This window comes from Orcinus orca, chromosome 8, assembly GCF_937001465.1.
Source record: "Orcinus orca chromosome 8, mOrcOrc1.1, whole genome shotgun sequence".
NCBI lineage: Eukaryota > Metazoa > Chordata > Mammalia > Artiodactyla > Delphinidae > Orcinus > Orcinus orca.
The window spans coordinates 48,052,546-48,078,215 of NC_064566.1; the positions used below are offsets into that span (position 1 = coordinate 48,052,546).

The window sequence follows — 25,670 nt, forward strand, 5'->3', positions numbered from 1 at the left end:
GCATAGATATTCATAATGCTACCATCTTGTTGTATTTCTCCTTATATTGCACTTGAAAGTGTTAGTTGTATGAAGTACTCCTATAAGATACCTGGGCTTTTGAAAGTATTGCAATGCCTTGTGAAAATAACCTTTAACATCTAACATGAATTCTGAGTGATTGTAGTCCTTGTTCTTCTGACAATAATATTATGAATGACATCTCTGTGTTACTAGAAGGTAAAATGCTTGGAGGTTTGTCAAATAAGAAAGCTTGTGATTTCCCTTATCTCCCACAAGCACATAAAAGTCATGAAATTCCTTTTTTACTAAGAGTCTGAGAGACTTATAGGCCCTCAATTTTCTTCCTATCTTTACTCACAGTGATCTTTCCCAATAAATGAACCACATGAAGAACATCAACTATCTGGAATGTATCCTTTTGCGTTTTTTCTCCATGCTTGTATAATTATACTCACAATAACATACACAAACACATACACACACACACTGAGTTACACAATTTGAATTATATTTTTCTGTTTTTTGCATCTTGAATTCCTCACCCAACAAATAATTTTGTGCGTTGGCTATTGATGCTCTCTCCCCATCCCACTTCACTCCACCAAATAGAATGGCTCCATAGTGGATAAAGATTTTTATCCATTTAGTTCACTGTGTATCCCCAGCACCTAGAACAGTGGATGAGTCCATCCACACCTCATGAATGTAAGGGACTGATGTGGAAACAAACATGACAAGTTGAAAGAACAACAATTAGGCCAGAATGGCTAATACGGCAAAAGGGAGCAGAAAAATGAAATATGGAGTCAGAGAGGTAGGGAATTAGATGAGAAAAGTATGGCTCTATATGTAGGGCCATATAGCTCACTGTGAGAACTTTGGCTTTCACTTAGTTATAAGCTAGGGAGCCAAGAAAGGGTTTTGAGCAAATGAATAATCACAATTATGTTTTGATCATCCAGGATCCTCATGAAGGGGATTGGAGTAGCAATAGAAGAAGCGAGGGACCAGTTAATAGTCTATTACAATAATCCAGGTGAGAGAAATTGATGGTAGCAGAGAAGCCTAGGTCTTGGCAGGAAGAGATCAGGGAGGAAAGCCCCACCCGACCAGCGAGTTAGCAGGAGAGAAGCGGGCCCCCATAAAACGAAATTTGAAAAGCCCTCTTCGCGGCTGTGAGACTCGAATTTAGAGACGACGCTACAGCCAGAGCTAGTGGGTTGCCCATTCCGCCGAGTGCGCGAGACAGCAGGCGTTACCACCCCTCGACCCCCAGGGTGACTGTTTCCCCGAATCCCCAGCCCTGACTCCCCTTCCCAGGGGCCCTAAAAACACCTAGAACCGTCCCATTAACGTTAGTATCTTGGGGTGCTCAGCCCCATCCTCGGTTCAGAGGGCCATAGTACACAGTCCTCTCACCCCAGAACGCTGACGCTTTAAGGCCAGGTCGCACCTCGTTCTTTCTGGCCAATCAGGAGCCACGTCCTCCGGCGTTTTCCTTTCCTGCCCCGCCTCCTCCTGTCTCCATGGGAACGCTCCGAGTGTCTACTCCGAGGCCTGGGGCTTCGGTTTTGGTCAAGCAGGGCTGCGGCCATCGTTTATTTAGACGGTGTATTTGGGCCGGTCCCCATCCCTCTCCAGAGGCTCCGTAAGTGACGCGGACTCTCGGGAGCACCGAGCCAGAAGCGGACAAGGGCGGGGAGAGCTGTGGCAGGTAGAGAGGCAGAAGAGGGAGGGCCGGGGGCCGAGAAGCCGCTCCGGCTTAGAAATCTCGGACACCAGTGTAGGTGGGTTCTTCACAGCCGCCCTCCCCACGTTTAAACTGAAGAAGGGGAAGGAGAGAGGAGGCAGAGGCAGCTTGGGTCCTGGGGCCGGGGTGCTCGGGGCCGGGAGGTGCTGGGGCGGAGGTCTGTATGGGGAACGGAGGCCTGGATGCGGAACGGAGGCCGCGCGTGTTTCCGCTACAGCAGCCGATGCCGCCGGGATCCAGCTCCGCGAGAACCGTTTGTACGTCTGAATCCGGAGCATCAGATGTACAAACTCTGGCGGCCCTTGGTGCGTACGGGGAGCCCAAACCTGCCCTGCTCCTGGGACACCATGAAGCATTTTTCTCTCTAGGGAAAGAGGGCTCTTAACTGTTTATCATTTTCCCCAGGGACCTGTAATCAGCAACGGAGGACCAGGGTGGCAAAGACTCATGCCCCCATTTTACAGGTGAGGAAAGTGAGGCCCTACGAGGTCTAGAAGTTTGGTCTTTTTCGAAGTTCTACAAGTGGTTGGTGATAGAGTTGAGACTATGATCATGTCCTGGGGGCCCTAGATCTGGGATCTTTTGCTAAGAATCTGTACTCTGATCTAATAGTAAATCCAGTATTTATGTTGTAAGAAGTAGGAGAGGGTGATGGAATTTACCTTTCTACTTAACTGATTGAACAAAATTTTTAAAATATACTTTTAGAAAGAACTATTTAAGTGTGCTGCTGTTTTTCCAATCTTTTTAAAAAATTGTACATGTTAATAATAAACTAGGAAATTTTTGAGGCTCAGAGAGGTTAAATTACATAGAAAGCATCTTCATTCCTGGAGGGACTAAACTGTGAGATCAAATTCTGTTTTCATGCCCAAACTAGGATTGTACTTTTCTTAGATGGTCAGAAATAAGGTCCAGAGTGCGAGTTGGTACAGCTCTCCTTTCGGGTGGCTTGAAAGGGAACAGAAATGTTCTTGGGCTCTTTCTGACCTCTGTCTGGGAGATTTGGGGGTTAACACTCAGTTAGTACGTGGGGATTGTAGTGAGTTTGGGAATTTCAAGTCATGCCCAGTCGTTCATTCCTCCTTTCTTCTCCCTCAGCTCAGCCTTCTCAACACTCCACGCTTCCCCCAAAAAGGAGCACAGAGGAGGAAGGAATGGTCACTATTTCCCTCACAGTCTGATCCCAGGTGAGTCGGATTGTCTTTTCTCATGTATAAAATGCCCCCGGCTTCTCCATGGATAGCGGGAGTAGTGGAGGTGGCCACGGGGATGGATGGACCAGACTGAATAGAACATATTCCTCTTTGCCTGGGAAGCTTTCAAGCCTCCTATGCAGCAAGCCCCTACCTCCTGCCCAGTGTCTTTTCCCAGCAATTACTCATTCAGTCAGCCAGTCATTCAAGCCTACTATATAATTCATACTGTTTTTGATGACCCGAGATGAATAAATACAAAACTGTCTTTCCTTAACCTTGGGGAAACAAACCACATGAGGTTAATAAGAATTTCTAAAGTTATCATACATTAAACAGTGCTGGAATGAGTGGCACTTTTAAGTAAAAGACAGGAACAGGAACTCAGAGTTGAATAATTACTATGAATTGGAAGATATCATTCCAGACAGGAAGACCATCATTTAGTCTCAGGCAGAATATAAGGGGACAAATAAGGAAACCGGGCTAGTTGCAGTAGAGACATAAGTATGAATGTGTAAGGTAAGGCCATACTCTGGAGGGCTATTAATGTTTAACTGGTTACTTATTCTTGTGTACCACTCAGAGTCCATGGCACATCAACCAGAGACAGCCATTATTGACATTTTGATGTATTTATCAATACTTAGAGCCTTTTATTTAATACTTAATATACATACATACTCACTAATCCGTACAAATACTAGTATGTATGCATATATACACATATGTACAACTATGCAAACATAAATTTAAGATACATATATAAAGAGATGAGTATATATAAAAAAATTTGAATCATTACAGATAGGCTCCATGAGGGCAGGGAATGTTCCTAGTATATAGAACTATGCCTGGCATATAGTGAGCACTCAATGAATATTTATTGAATGTATGAATGGCTATTATATGTTTAATTTTTTCATTTAACATATGGACATTTTTCCAAGTATGTTTGGATAGCATGAGTATTTTTTTAACATCTTTATTAGAGTATAATTGCTTTACAATGGTGTATCAGTTTCTGCTTTACAACAAAGTGAATCAGTTATACATATACATATGTCCCCATATCTCTTCCCTCTTGCATCTCCCTCCACCCTACCCTCCCTATCCCACCCCTGTAGGTGGTCACAAAGCACGGAGCTGATCTCCCTGTGCTATGCGGCTGCTTCCCACTAGCTATCTATTTTACGTTTGGTAGTGTATATATGTCCATGCCACTCTCTTTGTCCCAGCTGACCCTTCCCCCTCCCCGTATCCTCAAGTCCATTCTCTAGTACGTCTGCATATTTATTCCAGTCTTGCCCCTAGGTTCTTCTGACGATTTTCTTTTCTTTTTTTTTAGATTCCATATATATGTTAGCGTACGGTATTTCTTTTTCTCTTTCTGATTTACTTCACTCTGTATGACAGTCTCTAGGTCCATCCACATCACTACAAATAACTCAGTTTCGTCCTTTTTATGGCTGAGTAATATTCCATTGTATATATATGCCACATCTTCTTTATCCATTCATCTGTTGATGGACACTTAGGTTGCTTCCATGTCCTGGCTATTGTAAATAGAGCTGCAATGAATATTTTGGTATATGACTCTTTTTGAATCATGATTTTCTCAGGGTATATGCCCAGTAGTGGGATTGCTGGGTCATATGGTAGTTCTATTTGTAGTTTTTTAAGGAACCTCCATACTGTTCTCCATAGTGGCTGTATCAATCAATTTACATTCCCAACAACAGTGCAAGAGGGTTCCCTTTTCTCCACACCCTCTCCAGCATTTATTGTTTGTAGATTTTTTGCTGATGGCCGTTCTGACCGGTGTGAGATGATATCTCATTGTAGTTTTGATTTGCATTTCTCTAATGATGAATGATGTTGAGCATTCTTTCATGTGTTTGTTGGCAGTCTGTATATCTTCTTTGGAGAAATGTCTATTTAGGTCTTCTGCCGATTTTTGGATTGGGTTTTGTTTTTTTTTTTAATTTTTTAAATTTGTTTACTTTTGGCTGTGCTAGGTCTTCGTTGCTGCGCCTGAGCTTTCTCTAGTTGCGGTGAGCCGGGGCTACTCTTTGTTGCGGTGCGTGGGCTTCTCATGGTGGCGGCTTCTCTTCTTGTGGAGCACGGGCTCTAGGCGCCTGGGCTGCAGTAGTTGTGGCTCACGGGCTCTAGAGCACAGGCTCAGTAGTTGTGGCACACAGGCTTAGTTGCTCTGCGACATGTGGCATCTTCCCAGACCAGGGCTCGAACCCGTGTCTCCTGCATTGACAGACGGATTCTTAACCACTGCGCCACCAGGGAAGCCCTGTTTGTTTTTTTGATATTGAGCTGCATGAGTTTCTTGTATGTTTTGGAGATTAATCCTTTGTCAGTTGCTTCATTTGCAAATATTTTCTCCCATTCTGAGGGTTGTCTTTTCGTCTTGTTTATGGTTTCCTTTGCTGTGCAAAAGCTTTTAAGTTTCATTAGGTCCCATTTGTTTATTTTTGTTTTTATTTCCATTTCTCTAGGAGGTGGGTCAAAAAGGATCTTGCTGTGATTTATGTCACAGAGTGTTCTGCCTATGTTTTCCTCTAAGAGTTCGATGGTGTCTGGCCTTACATTTATGTCTTTAATCCATTTTGAGTTTATTTTTGTGTATGGTGTTAGGAAGTGTTCTAATTTCATTCTAATTTCATTCTGTCCAGTTTTCCCAGAACCACTTATTGAAGAGACTATCTTTTCTCCACTGTATATTCTTGCTTCCTTTATCAAAGATAAGGTGACCATATGTGCTTGGGTTTATCTCTGGGCTTTCTATCCTGTTCCATTGATCTGTATTTCTGTTTCTGTGCCAGTACCATACTGTCTTGATTACTGTAGCTTTGTAGTATAGTCTGAAGTCAGGGAGCCTGATTCCTCCAGCTCCGTTTTTCTTTCTCAAGATTGCTTTGGCTATTCGGGGTCTTTTGTGACTCCATACAAATTGTGAAGTTTTTTGTTCTAGTTCTGTGAAAAATGCCATTGGTAGTTTGATAGGGATTGCATTGAATCTGTAGATTGCTTTGGGTAGTAGATTCATTTTCACAATGTTGACTCGTCCAATCCAAGAACATGGTATATCTCTCCATCTATTTGTATCATCTTTAATTTCTTTCATCAGTGTCTTATAATTTTCTGCATACAGGTCTTTTGTCTCCTTAAGTAGGTTTATTCCTAGATATTTTATTCTTTTTGTTGCAATGGTAAATGGGAGTGTTTTCTTAATTTCACTTTCAGATTTTTCATTAGTGTATAGGAATGCAAGAGATTTCTGTGCATCAATTTTGTATCCTGCTACTTTACCAAATTCATTGATTAGCTCTAGTAGTTTTCTGGTAGCATCTTTAGGATTCTCTATGTATAGTATCATGTCATCTGCAAACAGTGACAGCTTTACTTCTTCTTTTGTGATTTGGATTCCTTTTATTTCTTTTTCTTCTCTGATTGCTGTGGCTAAAACTTCCAAAACTATGTTGAATAATAGTGGTGAGAGTGGGCAACCTTGTCTTGTTCCTGATCTTAGTGGAAATGGTTTCAGTTTTTCACCATTGAGAACAATGTTGGCTGTGGGTTTGTCATATATGGCCTTTATTATGTTGAGGAAAGTTCCCTCTATGCCTACTTTCTGCAGGGTTTTTATCATAAATGGGTGTTGAATTTTGTCAAAATCTTTCTCTGCATCTATTGAGATGATCATATGGCTTTTCTCCTTCAGTTTGTTAATATGGTGTATCACGTTGGTTGATTTGCATATATTGAAGAATCCTTGCATTCCTGGGATAAACCCCACTTGATCATGGTGTATGGTCCTTTTAATGTGCTGTTGGATTCTGTTTGCTAGTATTTTGTTGAGGACTTTTGCATCTATGTTCCTCAGTGATATTGGCCTGTAGTTTTCTTTCTTTGTGACATCTTTCTCTGGTTTTGGTATCAGAGTGATGGTGGCCTCGTAGAATGAGTTTGGGAGTGTTCTTCCCTCTGCTATATTTTGGAAGAGTTTGAGAAGGATAGGTGTTAGCTCTTCTCTAAATGTTTGATAGAATTCACCTGTGAAGCCATCTGGTCCTCGGCTTTTTTTTGTTGGAAGATTTTTAATGACAGTTTCAATTTCAGTGCTTGTGATTGGTCTGTTCATATTTTCTATTTCTTCCTGGTTCAGTCTTGGAAGGTTGTGCACTTCTAAGAATTTGTCCATTTCTTCCAGGTTTCCATTTTATTGGCATATAGTTGCTTGTAGTAATCTCTCATGATTCTTTCTATTTCTGCAGTGTCAGTTGTTACTTCTCTTTTTTCATTTCTAATTCTATTTATGAGTCTTCTCCTTCTTCTTCTTGATAAGTCTGGCTAATGGTTTATCAATTTTGTTTATCTTCTCAAAGAACCAGCTTTAGTTTTATTGATCTTTGCTATCGTTTCCTTCATTTCTTTTTCATTTATTTCTGATCTGATCTTTATGATTTCTTTTCTTCTGCTAACTTTGGGGTTTTTTTGTTCTTCTTTCTCTAATTGCTTTAGGTGTAAGATTAGATTGTTTATTTGAGATGTTTCTTGTTTCTTAAGGTAGGCTTGTATAGCTATAAACTTCCCTCTTAGAACTGCTTTTGCTGCATCCCATAGGTTTTGGGTCATTGTGTTTTCATTGTCATTTGTTTCTAGGTATTTTTTTATTTCCCCTTTGATTTCTTCAGTGATCTCTTGGTTATTAAGTAGTGTGTTGTTTAGCCTCCATGTGTTTATATTTCTTACAGGTTTTTTCCTGTAATTGATATCTAGTCTCATAGTGTTGTGGTCGGAAAAGATACTTGATACAATTTCAATTTTCTTAAATTTACCAAGCTTGATTTGTGACCCAAGATATGATCTGTCCTGGAGAATGTTCCGTGAGCACTTGAGAAGAATGTGTATTCTCTTGTTTTTGGACGGGATGTCCTATAAATATCAATTAAGTCCATCTTGTTTAATGTATCATTTTAAAGCTTGTGTTTCCTTATTTATTTTCATTTTGGATGATCTGTCCATTGGTGAAAGTGTGGTGTTAAAGTCCCCTACTATGATTGTGTTACTGTTGATTGTATTATGTCAATATGAATATTGACATAATATGAAAGGATAATCAGGGAGATAAATAAAGTGGAGATTGACCAGTTTCAACATACATTTATTGGTCATTTGCATTACTTCTTTGATAAATTGACTCAAATTACTTTTTTCCTACTGAATTTTTTGTTTCCATTTGATAGAATGTACTCAGTATGTAAAATATGGAAGCCATTTGTTATATGCTGTAAATATTTCTTTAGGTTATCATTTGCCTTTTACTTTTAAGGACTTCTTTGTTTATATGACTTAAATTTGTATAAAGTGAATCTTCTTTTTATTTATATGTATAGTTTTATACAGCACTAGCTGACAGCTCAACATCACTCTCATGAGAGGTCCAAACCAGAACTGCCCAGCCAAGCTACCTGTGAATTTCTGACCCAGAGAAACCATGAAAGATAATAATTATTGTTTTAAGCCACTCAGGTTTGAAGTAACTAGTTGTGTGGCAGTAGATTATAAACACAGGTGTTGCTGCATTTTATTGGCCTTATGTTTTACTTTATTTCTGAAGTTTATGTCAATATTCATTAGTAATATAGATCTGTAGTTTTCTGATTTTGCTGTCTCAGTGTTTTCCTGAGTTTCTTAAAATTTTTGATAACTCTTTTATATGCCTTGGAATAGTTTAATAGAATCACATTATTTGTTCTTTGCAAATCTGAAAGAATTCATTTAAGGAAACTTTTGGGTTGTTATTGTGAAGGTCATATTTCTTTGATAACTTGACCAGTTTCTTTCAAAATATCTGATCTGTTCAGAATTTTTCCCTTTTCTTGGGGCTATATCAAATGGTTTTCTAGGAAAAAATACATTTTCCATTCAGATTTATGTTCTAAAGAATGGTGGAAAGTGCCCACCTAATGTTCAATTAAATTTTTATCTGTTGCTTTTTCACTAATCTCATTTCTAACTTTTTTCTCTTTGTGCCAACCCCTTTTTCTTCTCTTTTATAGCTAGTCAGGGCTATAAAAGAACTGGCCCTTGGATTCATTTAACAATGGTAAATGTTTTTCAATCCTAACATATTCTTTTACTAACTCTATAACTTTCCCTTTAACATTTAAGTGTTTAATCCATCTAGTGTCCCATTGTATATGATATCAAATTGGAATCCAGCTTTATTTTTTCTCATAAAGTTAATCAGTTTCACACCACCATCTAGTGTAAATAATCCATTCTTCTTTGATTTTTTAATGCCATCTTTATTGTTAATGAGTTTTCATATATAAACAAGTACATTGCTTAGGCTCTGAGTCCTCAATTCTGTTCTGCTGGTCTATTTGTTCTGATTTTACTACTGTAGTTTGGTGGTATGTCAGTATCTAGTAGAACAAGTCTTCTTGCTTGGTTTACTTAAGTCTTTATGGACTTCTTTTCCCTTCCTATAAATTTTAGGGAAAAAAAGTATATCGTGTTCCTCAAAAAATCCAGCTAGAAATTCGACTGGAGGTATATTGAATTTGAGTCATCTCATCCAAGAACATGGAGGCATGCTTCTCCCTTTACTCAGATAATCTTTTTTCTACTTTATTGGAATTTGAAAGTTGTCTTCAAAGATAAAACTACCTTTTTATAAGATAGTTGTTTTTTTGGGTTTCTTTGCTGTTGTGAATATCTTGTTTTCTGGTAGTTGATTGCTGACACCGTGATGCTTTTGCTTTATTGTGTCTGGTAATTTTGCTGAGCTTTTTCATCAGTTTATGGTTTATCCACATACTCTTGTTTTTCTAGGTAGATTGCCATAACATATGCAAATAATGACGTTTTATGTTTTTTCTTCTAATCCTTAGCTTCTTATTTCTTTTTCTTTTCTTATAGTATTTGTCAGAACCCTTAGTACTATTTTGAAAGCAGTGGTGATGGTGGGCATTCTTATCTTGTTACCATCGTAAAGGAAATACGTATAAAATTTCTCCATTAAGCTTAATGTTTGATGTAGATTCTTAGTATCAGTATATAACCTTTACCTATTTAGGTAGTTTCTTTTTATTTCTAGTTGGCTAAAAGTTTTTGTAAGACCTTTATAGGCGGTGAACATTATGATCTTTATCACACAATTTTTCTGCATCAGTTGAGATAATTGTGGTTTTCTTCTGTGGTCTATTAGTATAGTGAATTATGTTGATTAATTTTCTCATGTTGAACTGTCCTCCATTCCTGTTATAAATTATGCTTTATCATTTTTTCATACATATCTGAATTCAGTTAGCTAATATCTATTTAGGATTTTTTACATATCTATCAAACTTAAAAATGGGCCTATAGTTTTCTTTTGTATTGTTCTTATCAGGTCTTGTAATCAATATTACACTGGCCATATAATGAGCTAGTAATTTTCACTTTCTATTTTCTAAAACAATTTGATTATAATAGTAATTAACTGTTAATTGAACATTTGCGAGAACTCAACTGTAAAACTCTTTGGGCCTTTGATTTTGGGGGAGGGAGAAAGAATCTTGGCTGCCATTTCAGTTTCCTTTAATACCTACTGGTATGTAATTTTATATTACTCTTAAAATCTATTTTGGCATTTTATATTGGCATTGTGTACTAGGAATTTGTCCTTTTATATAGATGTTCAAGTGTATTTGCATATAGTTCATAATGCTCTTGTATTATTTTAAGTCTTATGTCTGTGGTTATTTCCTCATTTTGTCCAGTATTTTGTTTATAATCATCTTTTCAAAAAAAATTAGACTTGCAGAGATCTGACTTATTAAATTTTTTTTTTGACATTAAATTTTTAAGAGCATCTTTTGGCCTTATGCATTTCCACATCATCTATTTGTTTATTGCCCCTTTGGCTTTCAGCTTTATCCTTCTTTTTTGAAGTTTGCTCTTTTTTTTTAGAGGGGGAGGGTTTTTGTTTTCTGAGTTTCTGAGTTGAATGCTTAGGTTGATTATATGTAGCCATTCTTATTTCCTTTTAGTACTTACTTATCTGGGTCTTGAAAATTTTGATGTGTAATTATTATTATTCAATTCAAATTTTCTTAATTATCATTATATTTTCCTTTTAAATTTAAGGGCTATTTAATATGTTACTTGGGTTCCAGAAGTGTGGATTTTTAAATTCCATTGTTAATAGTTCCTAATTTTATTACCTTGTATCTAGAGAATGTATTCTGCATTATGTTGATAATTTGGAATTTATTGAGATTCCTTTTATAGACCAATACATGGTCAATCTTGTAACAGTATTGTGGGTTCATGAAAATAATGTGTATTTAGTGTTTTGGGAGTATAGAATTCAACACAGAAAAAATAACTCGAGTATTAATTGTACTGTTTAGTCTTTATATTGTTGAGTTCTTCGGTTTTACTTGATCTATCATTTTCTGAGAGGAGTGTATTAATATCTATAATTACAATCAATGGTGTATATATTATATCTCCTTGAACTTACGATAGTTGTTACTTAATACATTTTGAAATTTTATTTGTGGGTGCAGTTTAATTATAATGGATATTTTTTGGTCTTACTATTTATTAATACAGAAAAAAAACTGTGTTTTTGTCCCTTATATTTTTGCCATAAATTTTTTATTGGGATATAACTGACATTAGTTTCAGGTATACAACATGATTCTATATTTGTAGATATTGTAAAATGATCACCACAATATGTCTAGTTAACATCCATCACCACACATAGTTACAAACTTTTTGCCGTAAATTTTATCTCAGCTGAAGTTAAGTTTGTCATTACAGCTTTCTTTTGGTTCGTATTTGTGTGGAATATGTTGTTCCATCCTTTTATTCCCATGTTTTTTTTCTTTTTAGTGTGTCTCTTCTAAACCACATGTTGAATCTCATTTTTTTTAACCTACAAATCTGTGTCTTTTAATCTGTGAGATTAAGCTATTCACATTTACTATAATTACTGTTATTTTTGCTATCATATGGTCCCCATCTTCTCTCACCCCCCCACCCTCTGATATACAGTCTTGGAGCAATTCTGACAAAATCTTAATTCTGGTGGGTGGTACACCAAGAGCAATAATTTCATTTCTCATAAAATTACTCTGTTAATCTAGGGTAATACTTTTTCCTTTGATTTTACCTTATGTAATATTAATATTGCAAAACCTACTTTATTTATTTATTTATTTATTTTCCGGTACGCGGGCCTCTCACTGCTGCGGCCTCTCCCGCTGCGGAGCAACAGGCTCCGGACGCGCAGGCTCTGCGGCCATGGCTCATGGGCCCAGCCGCTCTGCGGCATGTGGGATCTTCCTGGACCGGGGCACGAACCTGCATCCCCTGAATCGGCAGGCGGACTCCCAACCACTGCGCCACTAGGGAAGCCCCTACTTTATTTTGGTCTATATTTTTCTGTTACAGATTAGCCTGTCTTTTCATTTTTAATCTTCTAGAATTCAGTAGTTTGGAGTGTCTTCTAAGCAATATGCCTCTATATTTTAAAACTGTTTTAGTATCCTTTTGTCTATTAATAATTTTACTTGCCATCTTAATTTATGCTTTCTATAATTTTTTTCCTCTATAGACTTGTACTTACTAATTTTGAATGTAGGTATTCCGCTTTTAACTTTCTAGTGGGGGAGAATATTTTTAACAAATTTTTAAAAATATTTTCAAAGTTTTACAGTGTTTTTTAGTAAACTGAAATGCACATGCCTGGTGGTTCTAATTCTGGAAATGTATCTTCTAGAAATATTACGAGTGTTCAATGATGTATTTAAGAGAGTTGTTCACTGCTGTATTATGATAGCCAGAAAACTGGAAATAATCTTCATCAGTATGGGAACAGTTAAATTTTGGAACATCATAACATGAAATGCTATGCAACTTTTACAACAATACATCAACCATCTATTTCTGCATAATAAATTATATGTAGCAGCTTAAAACAACAAACATTTATTATCTCAGTTTCTAAGGGTCAGGAATCTGGGAACAGTATAGCAGTGTGGTTCTGGCTCAGGGTTTCACACGAGGTTGCAGTCAAGCTGTCAGCAGGACTACAGTTCATTGGAAGCCTTCACTGGGGCTGGAGGATCCACTTCTAAGATGGTTCACTCACATGGCTGTTGGCAGATGCCTCATTTCTTACTGAGGACAGAAGGCCTCAGTTCCTCACCACATGGGCCTTTCTACAGGGCTGCCTAACTATTCATACAGTGTGTTAGGTAGCTTCTCCTAGAGTGACTGATCCAAGAAAAAAAGCATGGAGGAAGCTGCAGTGCCTTTTATGAGCTAGTCTTGAAAGCTGCACACCATTGCTTCCCCTTCTGCTTTTTTTTCCTTTTCATCAGAAGTAAGTCCCTAACCCAGGCCACATTCAAGGGGTGGGGAATTAGGCTCCACCTTTTGAAGGGAAAGGTATCAAATAATTTCTGGACATATTTTAAAATCACCACGAATAACATAGGCCTATATGTACTGAAACGGGAAGTTGTATACTACATATTATGTAAAAAAAGCAGACTGCAGAATTATCATGTCTGTGTTATGAAAAAACATTAGTGGGGTATGTATGTATGAAAAAAGGTCCGTAAGGACACAGTGAAAACTATAGTGGTTATTTCTTAAATTATTTGGGGAGGGTAGACTTAATTTTTACTTATATTACTTCAGCATTGTTATAAGTTTTATGAACTTTCAGTAAAAAAAAAATGAGGCTCTTAATCTCTAGTATATTTTTTAAAGTAAATTCCTAAATCTTAGTACTTACTGAACATTTTAAATTGAACTTTACAATTGAGAATGTGTCATCAAAGAAAAATGAATTTGTCACATAACCAACTTATGATTTATTCTTTCTACTAAAATATTTTTAGACAGAATACATGCATTTATCTCTTCTACTTTCTAAAACTGCATAGATATAGTAAAAAACCAAGAAATTTATGAACTTACGATGAAGCCGAAGAGCCATCAGCAAATGAGAAATTTCAACAAAATCCTGGATGGCAACAGTAGGCATAGTGGTAAGAGCCACATAGGGCTGAAGATGTTACATCCTAGAATACTCAGCAGGGTAATACAGACAAGAAAGGAACTGATGAGCCCTGTGAACTTTGGAGAGGCTCAAGTCCATACACCATTTGGGGCAGAGGGCCAGCCACAAAAGAAGACCCTAAAATATTTCCAGAGAGGAAAGAAAAAGTTGCCCACAAAGGAATTACAGTTTGTTTGTTCTTTAAATCAGTCTTAGCAACACTAAAAGCTTATAAACAGTGAAGCAGTTTTGAGAAAAATTCTTTTCACTCTCGAATTCTTATGAGCCACTTATGAGGGATAGTAATAAAGACGTAAGGCATACAGTGATTCAAATGATTCTTGGGAATCTTCCCTAGTAACCGTGTTTGGACATTCTCCTTTGAAGAAAACCTCGCCTGTTTCTCACCTTTGCTTTCTTCGATGGCCACAGGCTTAACATTCACAGGCTTGATTGAACTCATGTTGTTATGTGCCTCCCAATTAATGGTGTAAAATCACAAAAGAAGAAGAGTCATATGAACTTGAAATGGAGCACTAATGAGTAGCCGGCCCTGACTGGGGCAGGATGATGGACTTTTCCAAAATAAAAGGGGTGGGTGAGGGGATGAGACACTTGATAAAATAGATTATATAAAGCCTTCTGAAAAATCAAAAAATTGAGGACAGTAAATTTATTAAATAAAAATTAAACAGGTAATTTCCCCCCACAAAAAAATGGTATATAATCATATTCAAAATTATATAAGTACTGCTTATTGATTTAACCAGAAAATTAGTGCTAATGCTACGGGTGGTAATCTAATTCCTCATCTCACAGTGGGAAGTAAACAGTCTAAAGTGATCAACCATGAAGCAATAATATAAGCAACATGAAGCAATATTGTTACAGTTGGCAAATAGTTCTGGTCCAGAGTATGTAGACCTGGGTCCTAGCTGCAGTACCTCCAGGTCCATGATCTTGGGAATTAATCTTTTTCAACCATTATTACTAATGTGTAAAATGAGGATAATAATAGTATCTACAACATAGGATTGCTGTGAGGATTACTTGAGTATATGTGAAGAGTACTTACTTGGCTCAGTGGTTAGCAGACAAATGCTATATAAATGTTTCTTATGATGGTGATGGTGTTCAATGATTGGATACATTATTTAAGTACTTGACCTCTTATTATGTCTCCTCTTACCTTTCTTGTTTTTCTTCATTATTGGAGTTATTTCTTTTTCTTTTTGGTTTACCACTTATGTAACCTGCTGAATGTCTTTTTCTTTGTCCATCTTCTCACTTAGATTTCTTCTTCCTGGAAAGCCTGATCTTCGACCAGATGGCAGTAACATTTGAAGATGTGACTGTTAATTTTACTTGGGAGGAGTGGAAATTCTTGGATTCTTCTCAAAAAAAGCTCTACAGAGAGGTCATGTGGGAGAACTACACAAATGTCATGTCAGTAGGTAAATTATCCCGACTCTTAGGGAATAAGGTTAGTTTATTCTGGGACCAGTTTTTTTTTTTTTTTAACATATTTATTGGGGTATAATTGCTTTACAACGGTGTGTTAGTTTCTGCTTTATAGCAAAGTGAATCAGTTATACATATACATATGTTCCCATATCTCTTCTCTCTTTCGTCTCCCTCCCTCCCACCCTCCCTATCCCACCCCTCCAGGTGGTCACAAAGCACCGAGCTGATATCCCTGTGCTATGCGGCTGCTTCCCACTAGCTATCTACCTTACGTTTGGTAGTGTATATATGTCCATGCCACTCTCTCACTTTGTCACAGCTTACCCTTCCCCCTCTCCATATCCTCAAGTCCATTTTCCAGTGGGTCTGTGTCTTTATTTCTGTCTTAACCCTAGGTTCTTCATGACATTTTTTTTTCTTAAATTCCATATATATGTGTTAGCATACAGTATTTGTCTTTCTCTTTCTGACTTACTTCACTCTGTATGACAGACTCTAGGTCTATCCACCTCATTACAAATAGCTCAATTTGGTTTCTTTTTATGGCTGAGTAATATTCCATTGTATATATGTGCCACATCTTCTTTATCCATTCATCCGATGATGGGCGCTTAGGTTGTCTCCATCTCCGGGCTATCGTAAATAGAGCTGCAATGAACATTTTGGTACATGACTCTTTTTGAATTATGGTTTTCTCAGGGTATATGCCCAGTAGTGGGATTGCTGGGTCATATGGTAGTTCTATTTGTAGTTTTTTAAGGAACCTCCATACTGTTCTCCATAGTGGCTGTACCAATTCACATTCCCACCAGCAGTGCAGGAGGGTTCCCTTTTCTCCACACCCTCTCCAGCATTTATTGTTTGTAGATTAATTGATGATGGCCATTCTGACTGGTGTGAGATGATATCTCATTGTAGTTTTTTTTTTTTTCATTGTAGTTTTGATTTGCATTTCTCTAATGATTAATGATGTTGAGCATTCTTTCATGTGTTTGTTGGCAGTCTGTATATCTTCTTTGGAGAAATGTCTATTTAGGTCTTCTGCCCATTTTTGGATTGGGTTGTTTGTTATTGAGCTGCATGAGCTGCTTGTAAATTTTGGAGATTAATCCTTTGTCAGTTGCTTCATTTGCAAATATTTTCTCCCATTCTGAGGGTTGTCTTTTCGTCTTATGGTTTCCTTTGCTATGCAAAAGCTTTGAAGTTTCATCAGGTTCCATTTGTTTATTTTTGTTTTTATTTCCATTTCTCTAAGAGGTGGGTCAAAAAGGATCTTGCTGTGATTTATGTCATAGAGTGTTCTGCCTATGTTTTCCTCTAAGAGTTTGATAGTTTCTGGCCTTACATTTAGGTCTTTAATCCATTTTGAGCTTATCTTTGTGTATGGTGTTAGGGAGTGATCTGATACTCTTATATGTACCTGTCCAGTTTTCCCAGCACCACTTACTGAAGAGGCTGTCCTTTCTCCACTGTACATTCCTGCCTCCTTTATCAAAGATAAGGTGACCATATGTGCGTGGGTTTATCTCTGGGCTTTCTATCCTGTTCCATTGATCTATCTTTCTGTTTTTGTGCCAGTGCCATACTGTCTTGATTACTGTAGCTTTGTAGTATAGTCTGAAGTCAGGAAGCCTGATTCCTCCATCTCCATTTTTCATTCTCAAGATTGCTTTGGCTATTCGGGGTCTTTTGTGACTCCATACAAATTGTGAAGTTTTTTGTTCTAGTTCTGTGAAAAATGCCATTGGTAGTTTGATAGGGATTGCATTGAATCTGTAGATTGCTTTGGGTAGTAGATTCATTTTCACAATGTTGACTCGTCCAATCCAAGAACATGGTATATCTCTCCATCTATTTGTATCATCTTTAATTTCTTTCATCAGTGTCTTATAATTTTCTGCATAAGGGTCTTTTGTCTCCTTAGGTAGGTTTATTCCTAGGTATTTTATTCTTTTTGTTGCACTGGTAGATGGGAGTGTTTTCTTGATTTCACTTTCAGATTTTTCATCATTAGTGTATAGGAATGCAAGAGATTTCTGTGCATTAATTTTGTATCCTGCAACTTTACCAAATTCATTGATTAGCTCTAGTAGTTTTCTGGTAGCATCTTTAGGATTCTCTATGTATAGTATCATGTCACCTGCAAACAGTGACAGCTTTACTTCTTCTTTTGTGATTTGGATTCCTTTTATTTCCTTTTCTTCTCTGATTGCTGTGGCTAAAACTTCCAAAACTATATTGAATAATAGTGGTAAGAGTGGGCAACCTTGTCTCGTTCCTGATCTTAGTGGAAATGCTTTCAGTTTTTCACCATTGAGAACAATGCTGGCTGTGGGTTTGTCATATATGGCCTTTATTATGTTGAGGAAAGTTCCCTCTATGCCTACTTTCTGCAGGGTTTTTATCATAAATGGGTGTTGAATTTTGTCAAAAGCTTTCTCTGCATCTATTGAGATGATCATATGGTTTTTCTCCTTCAGTTTGTTAATATGGTTTATCACATTGATTGATTTGTGTATATTGAAGAATCCTTGCATTCCTGGAATAAACCCCACTTGATCATGGTGTATGGTCCTTTTAATGTGCTGTTGGATTCTGTTTGCTAGTATTTTGTTGAGGACTTTTGCATCTATGTTCCTCAGTGATATTGGCCTGTAGTTTTCTTTCTTTGTGACATCCTTGTCTGGTTTTGGTATCAAGGTGATGGTGGCCTTGTAGAATGAATTTGGGAGTGTTCCTCCCTCTGCTATATTTTGGAAGAGTTTGAGAGGGATAGGTGTTAGCTCTTCTCTAAATGTTTGGTAGAATTCACCTGTGAAGCCATCTGGCTGGGACCAGTTTTGTTGAGTATTTTGGTTATTAGGGTGCTATATTGAGGTAGAAGAACCATTCTCAAAAATGGTTCTTAAATCCATGAGAAATAGAAGGTAAAGAAAGCAAGATATCTTCCAAAACATTTTGGCTATGTAATTAATAGGTATTTGTGATTCTTATTTATTTTCTAGATTACACTTAAAGCACAGATTTCTGCCCATAATTTTGTGCAGTCCTCAATTTGTTCTCTCTTCATGTTCTATTTGTAAGTTAGCTTTTGCTGTATAACAAACTACCCCAAACTTAGTGACTTAAAACCAACTGTGTTATTTTTCATGATTCTAGTTGGTTAGGTGGATCTTCTATCATTGAGTGACTTGATTGGGGCTGGATGGTCTAAGATGAAGCTGGACAGCCTGAATGGCAGTTGGTCAGTATCAGTGTTATAACAGGCATGTATTGACCATATGTCTCTCTTCAAGGAGGCCAGCCCAGGCTCATTTACATGGTGGTGATCACAGGACTTTCAAAACCAGCAAGAGAGGCCAAGCCCCAATGCACAAGCGCTTTGCGAATCTCTGCTTGTCTCACTTTTGTCCCAGTGGCCAAAGCAAATTATATAGCCAAGCCTAGAGTCACTGTGTAAGGGGAACACCCAAAGATGTAGATAAAGTAGAGAATTTTTTCCCACAATCTACTATCCTATTTTAGAACAGAAAAATAGAAACAATATTTTATTTCTTATAATAATGTCCCAAATAGAGTAATCTAATTAAATCTCAGTCTTTAAGACTATTTCCATTAAACCAGTCAGGCTTTCTCTTTTATTTCTAACAGTACCTGGTAAGTAGTAGATGCTCAAGATATGTTTGTTGAATGAATGAATACATCTATGAATGAAAAAACAAATGAATTCCACACCCAAATATGGAGCAGCCTAAGTCATAACACTTCTTTCCCACTTGCACCCACACATATATTCCTGTAATTCTGGAGCTTGTTGATTGAGATACTTGGAAATTTTTAAGCACAGCTTTCATCTTACCACTGGGTTATCTGCTTATTTTTCTAGGAAACTGGAAAGAGAGCTACAGACTCCAAGAAGAAAGATTCAGATATTTTGAACATGAACATCTTTCCTGCTGGCAAGGCTGGAGGAATGCCAGCACTCAGATATATGATAATCAGAAATATGTGGAAATGGTTCAAGGTATAGATTCCAAAGACCTAAAGCAGCAACACCTTTCTCACTCTCAAGAATGGTTAATACTCTTCACACAAGGACCAGGGTTTGGGAACTATGAACTGACTTTTGAAGGTAAAATTCCCAGGAACTTAAAATATACGAAGTTTATACCTTGTCAATCCTTAGAAACAAAACACACTGAAGACAATGGTAGAGAAATCTATGTGAGTGATTCACGTGGTTTTCAAGGACGCAGATACCATGTTGTCATATCCAGGAAAAATCTCTCTGTGGAAAGAGAACAGAAGCTCATAGGTCCGCATTCTTATATCCCAGGAGAGGAAGCCCTTCCAGAGTACATTGGGGAGATATGCCAAAATGACCTGCTGAAAGGCTCTGTGGAAGAGAAATACTGTGGATATAATAAATGTAAAGAAAGTAATTATTGGAACTCACAGTGTGTTCACAAGAGAAATCAACTTGGAGAAAAGTTGTATCCATGCTCCATCACCACAGCATGCTTCACTCAGAGATTGGACCTATACAGACATCCAAGAATCCACATAGGTAAGAAGCCGTACAGATGTAATGAAGGTGCCAGTAATTTTAGTCAGAGCTGCGGTGTTCACTTTCATCAGAGAGTCCACCCAGGGGAGGTACCTTATATATGTAATGTGTGTAGTAAGAGCTTCAGTCAGATCTCCAGTCTTCACTGTCATCAAAGAGTCCACACAGAAGAGAAACTCTATAGACTGCAGTGTGATAAGGACCTCGGTAGAAATTCATTACTTCACATTCACCAGAGACTTCACATTCACCAGAGACTTCACATAGGAGAGAAGCCTTTTAAGTGTGATCAGTGTGGTAAGAGTTTTAGTCGGAGTTCAGTACTTCATGTTCATCAGAGAGTCCACACAGGAGAGAAACCATATAAGTGTGATGAGTGTGGTAAGGGCTTCAGTCAGAGTTCAAATCTTCGAATCCATCAGTTAGTCCACACAGGAGAAAAGTCCTATAAATGTGATGACTGTGGTAAGGGCTTTACCCAGCGCTCAAATCTTCAAATCCATCAGAGGGTGCATACAGGAGAGAAGCCTTACAAATGTGACGACTGTGGGAAGGACTTTAGTCACAGCTCAGATCTTCGCATTCATCAGAGGGTCCATACAGGGGAGAAGCCCTATACTTGTCATGAATGTGGGAAGGGCTTCAGCAAGAGTTCCAAACTTCACACTCACCAAAGAGTACATACTGGAGAGAAACCCTATAAATGTGAACAGTGTGGGAAGGGCTTCAGTCAGCGTTCTCATCTTCTCATTCATCAGAGAGTCCATACAGGAGAAAAACCCTATAAATGTGATGATTGTGGAAAGGGCTTTAGTCACAGCTCAAATCTTCACATTCATCAGAGGGTCCACACAGGAGAGAAGCCTTATCAATGTGCTAAGTGTGGTAAGGGTTTCAGCCATAGCTCAGCTCTTCGAATTCATCAAAGAGTCCACATGGGAGAAAAGATTCATAAATGCCATGAGTATTATAAGGGGTTCGATCAGAATTCACATCTTCACAGTAATCACAGAAGAAAAACCTTATAATTCTGTTCATTTAGTTATAACAGCTTTAATCAAAGCTTCACCTTAAGCCCAGTAAATGCTGCTGGGAAGAAAATTCTATAAATAACCCAAATAATCCCAAGCAACATTTATTGTTTCCCCTAATTCCTACTAAAAATCATTTGCTTCAAGAGGAGATCCTTAGGAGGATAATTTAAATTAAAATGTATTTTCTTTTTCTACAATAAATATTATGCATAGTCATTATAAAATATATAGAAGAGTCAAGAAGAAAACTTTTCATCCTGTTTCATTCTAAGCCTTTTTTCCTGTGCATTTTCATGTGCATGAAGTCATACTGTATGTTCAATTTTATATTTTCACTGACTTCAAAACATTTTCTTATATTTTGGTTTGAATTGAAATTGGCTAGCTATAAATGAAATAGCATCTTGACTCACCTGTAAAGTCCCTAAGAAGCTACAGAAAAAAAATGAAAACACACAAAACTTGAAACTAACTGGTAGACAACAAGTTCTCAAATGTTGAAGAACTAACTAAAGGGCCAGTAAATTCGGAAAACAATGTATGACCCTTATCCAAGATAGGGTATCTTAGAGATGTTATTTCTGTCACCCAGAAAACTCAAGAACCAGCTTTTTGTTGCAGGGGTGCTGCACTATGAGGTTACCATAATACACTCTCACCCATTCCCCTTCCCAGTTTTCCACATTTATTCATAGGTTCAGACACTAGGAGGTGTGGAAAGATTCTGGTTTTCTAAAAAAAACCAAAGAGGGAAAATGGCTAAAGACCTCTGCAACAGTAATTGTCAAAAGACAACAGAATAACACCTTCAGAATTGTGAGGCTGAAAAATGTTATCGCCCATAGTTTATCTTATCAACTAAATTGTCTTTTACGTTTGTAGGTAACAAATTAGATAAGAAAACAGAAAACATATCAAATATGTACCTTTCTTAAAGAGAGCTCAAGAATGTGGAAGTCATAGTGTAAAAGAACTGGTAACAAACACTAAAATCAGTTAAACATGCAGTTAAGTCTTGAATAATTGTTAATTTGTTTACAAAACTTCAAAACTATTAAATAGTTGTACAAGAAAATATTTAATATACAAATGTTGAGTATAAAAGCATTATATGTTAAAGTCTGGATGGGAAAGTAGGGTTATCAGATAAAATCCGGGACACCCAGTTAGGTATGATTTTCAGATATACAATGATAATTTTTTAGTATTAAGTATGTCCCAAATATTGCATGGAACTTATACTAACAAATTATTTGTTCATATAAATTCAAACTTAACAGCACCCTGTGTTTTTATTTGCTAAATTTGGCTACCAAATGAGGGAAGGACAGCAAAAGAAAGTGTGCTACATCTCTGACCTTAAATAGCATGGATTCATTACATTTTCTTCTTGACTTTAACAACTCTAGAAATAAAGGTCTAAATATTTTTTTTACAAAGTTAGAAATTGCAACTAAAATAACTAAAAACATATTTCTTTCAAAACAGAGAAGATAAAAGCAAAGAATATTCAGTGCCTATAGCAAAAGACAGAAAACAAAAACAACATGAAGATGATCTAAAAAATTGGAGAACATGGATCAAGATGAGAGGAAATCAAATTTATCAAAATAGATTAAATCTCCCCTTAAAAAGTTTTGAAAACCCTTGATTGAATTAAAATTTTACTTATCTGCTATTACAACAGAAAAGATTAAAGCAAAATGATATTGGTCAATTGACCAATTTTCAGTTGATTGATTGATTGCTCAATATTGATTTATTGATATAAAAGAATAGGCAAATGTTTATTAGGCAAACAAAAGCATGCCTACAATATACTTTTAAAGGTTAATTTTAAATGAACTGATTAAACCCATTAAGGTGGGTAATAATATAAAAACCAAGTTTCCTAAACTCTTGTAATAATCAGAAAAATACAATGGGTGCAAAAAAGGGTTTGAAATACTAAAAGTTCTTTAAAAGGAACAAATAGCAAAAATGTAGAATGAAAATAATGAAAAACAAAACATTTAATTGAAAATAAAGGGACTTGTATAGAGCGGATGTTCTTAATTTATAGATTTATTTCCAATCTCATCAAAATCCCAATGAGATGTGAAATTGAAAAAAGTATTCTAAAGTCTTTTAAGAAAAATAGATATTGGAGAAGAGCAAAGATAATTATAAGAAAGATTAATGAGATTGCCCTAACATATAATAAATGATATATTGAAGTTAAAATATTGAGAACTTGATTGTACATTTGAAAAAATGTTCAGGATGCTCAGTTATTACTAAATAGCTTAAAAATAAACCAGTATATGGATTACATATATATATATAAAACATTAAGTAGATATGCTTAAATACTTTACATATGATAAAAGATTTATGTATAGAAGGATTATTCAGTAAATGGTGCTGAGAAAATTATTTAACTCTTTCGTGAAAAATAAAATTAGGCTTTCGTCTCATGACCTATATCATATATACTGATCTAATATATATTGATTAGAGCACAGGTTTTCAAGCTGTGTTCCATGAACCTCCATATGGTTTCATGAAGGCTGGTTCATCAAAAACAAAGCCACAAGTTAACCCCATCCATCTTTTCTGATTCACGTTCAAGATTGGCACAAGATTTCTTTCTTTTTTTTCTTTTAGAGGAGGTTCTACCATTTTAAACATAAAATGTTTAAAATTCACCAAAGTGGGTTTTTCCATGGTTGAAAACACACATGCATTTTTTTGAGAGTTTGATGAAATGGAAGAACTCAGAAAAAATACCTAGGAATTTGACCACATTAAAAAAATTTAAACTATAGGTTAAGAACATACGGAAGTCAAGACAACAGGGAAAATATTTGCCCTGATTAGGACAGTTATGAACTTTTATAAGTTAATACAAGAGATGGACACCAACTTTAAAAAATGGCAAAGGACGTCAACAGATTAAAGCAATGAAAATACCACTATCATTAACAAAAATTGTAATAGCTATTTTTAGTGAGAGTACAGAATGATTGATACTTATACACTACTTATGTTGAGGGTAAATTGACATGCTTTGGTAAAGCTATTTGGCCAATTATAAGCCTTAAAATTGTTATCATTCTTTGTCCTATAGTGATTTCATATCTAGTGTATATCCTGTGGAAATAGAGTTACACTCTATTAGGGTACTTCATTTTTTTTTTTTTAACATCTTTAATGGAGTATAATTGCTTTACATTGTTGTGTTATTAGGGTAGTTCTATTTGCAAAGAACAGAGATCCACTTAAGTTATTTCATATAAAAATGGAGTTATATAACATGTTTTAAAACCTCACCAAAAAAGAAAAAGAAAACACTAGGACAGAAGCTTCAATATGAGAATTTGCCGTAGAAAGCCATTAGACAAGGAGGCTACTCTTCCAAGAACTTTTGTTTCTCTTTGGTTATTCCTCTCTTCTCTACAGACTGACCTCCTGTTTACTCACTCTGTGCATGCTTATAATTGCCACCACATCCTGGAATATATTGTTTTCAATTTTATTGCCCATCACTAACTTGTAACTTCTGGGTCTCTGTTTAGATTTCTGAGTAGGGGAAGATGATTGGCTCAACTTATAACTACTACCTCCTGACAAGTCTGAGACCAGGCCAAACTATAGGCTACCGGTAAGCCTTTGGATTGGCCTGCTTTGTATCAGATGTTCACTCTGGTGCTCTCAGACATGCCCAGGGATGAAGTGATAAGGCATATAACATGGTTGTAAGGGCTGATGTTCAAATAGGTTTCTCCAGAAAGTGGTGGGTCTGGGCTAAGCATTCTGAACCACATTAGAACACGTACACAGATAAATGTTTAAGATATTTATTATAATATTTCTATGCTGCCCTCCCCCCTAAATAGGGGAAAAGTCATATAAATTATGGTTCATCTACATGATGTAATCTTATGCAGTCATTAAAACTTATATTTTCCAAGAATGTTATAATAAAAATATACTTATGGTGTTAAAAGTACAAGATACAGAACTCTATGGGGTAGGATTCTATTTATATTTATACAGATATTTCCATGGGGAAAACATTGGATGTATACAAAAATGTTATTAGTGGGTTTCTTTGAGAGGATCTTTGGTTATCTTTATGTTCTTCATGCTTTTCTGTATTTTTTATATTTTTATTGGTGTCATTTAAAAAAAATAAAATTTTACATACAACTTATTTAAAATGTTAATGATTACATGACATTCCATTGTGTGGCTGTACCATAATACTTACCGCTATATTATCAGGTATTTAGACTGTTTTAATTTTTATATCATGAATTGAACTGCCATAAATGTACTTATGTATGAAGTTTTCAATTATTTAATTTTTATAATGATTTTCTATATTCAGTTATTGGGTTAAAGATAGGAGGCAGAAGGTATAATTTGTGCAAAGAAATGGAATAATGAAAGTACATGATGTATACAGCCAGCTACAAGTAATGTCAAAGTACCTGACAACAATGTCAAAGCTAAGTACTTGACATTGTTGGATTATAAAGTATAAAAGCGAAAGGTGAGGTTAGAGGATGGCCAGGTCATGAAGGAC

At 36.4% G+C, this 25,670-nt stretch overlaps 2 protein-coding genes across 4 annotated transcripts in view; one reads left to right on the forward strand and one right to left on the reverse strand.

The window, feature by feature from the left end:
- The first annotated feature begins 1,310 nt into the window (after nucleotides 1-1,310).
- ZNF214 (zinc finger protein 214) lies at nucleotides 1,311-25,291 on the forward strand. Of its 3 annotated transcripts, none has more exons than XM_049713974.1 (5): nucleotides 1,531-1,651; nucleotides 1,971-2,217; nucleotides 2,855-2,943; nucleotides 15,328-15,489; nucleotides 19,386-25,291. In XM_049713974.1, the coding sequence occupies exons 2-5, from the start codon at nucleotides 2,201-2,203 to the stop codon at nucleotides 21,092-21,094; spliced, it is 1,977 nt and encodes a 658-aa protein (XP_049569931.1). In that variant the 5' UTR covers nucleotides 1,531-1,651; nucleotides 1,971-2,200; the 3' UTR covers nucleotides 21,095-25,291. The 3 variants fall into 3 exon arrangements, with proteins under 3 accessions (XP_049569930.1, XP_049569931.1, XP_004279328.2); XM_004279280.3 differs by having other exon boundaries at nucleotides 1,535-1,651; nucleotides 2,159-2,217; XM_049713973.1 differs by lacking the exon at nucleotides 1,971-2,217 and having other exon boundaries at nucleotides 1,311-1,651.
- ZNF215 (zinc finger protein 215) overlaps nucleotides 19,673-25,670 on the reverse strand; it is a 169,974-nt gene continuing 163,976 nt past the window's right edge. Inside the window, exon 8 of the mRNA XM_049713975.1 lies at nucleotides 19,673-19,787. The gene's annotated coding sequence lies outside the window, so the exon portion shown is untranslated. The remainder of the gene's footprint in view (nucleotides 19,788-25,670) is intronic.

Excerpts from the sequence above, each read along its gene's own strand:
- ZNF214 (XM_049713973.1), top strand. The coding sequence starts at position 1,530 with ATGGGAACGCTCCGAGTGTCTACTCCGAGGCCTGGGGCTTCGGTTTTG. Across the intron at positions 1,652-2,854 it reads CATCCCTCTCCAGAGGCTCC|CTCAGCCTTCTCAACACTCC; the intron begins GTAAGTGACGCG and ends CTTCTCCCTCAG. Across the intron at positions 2,944-15,327 it reads CCCTCACAGTCTGATCCCAG|ATTTCTTCTTCCTGGAAAGC; the intron begins GTGAGTCGGATT and ends CTTCTCACTTAG.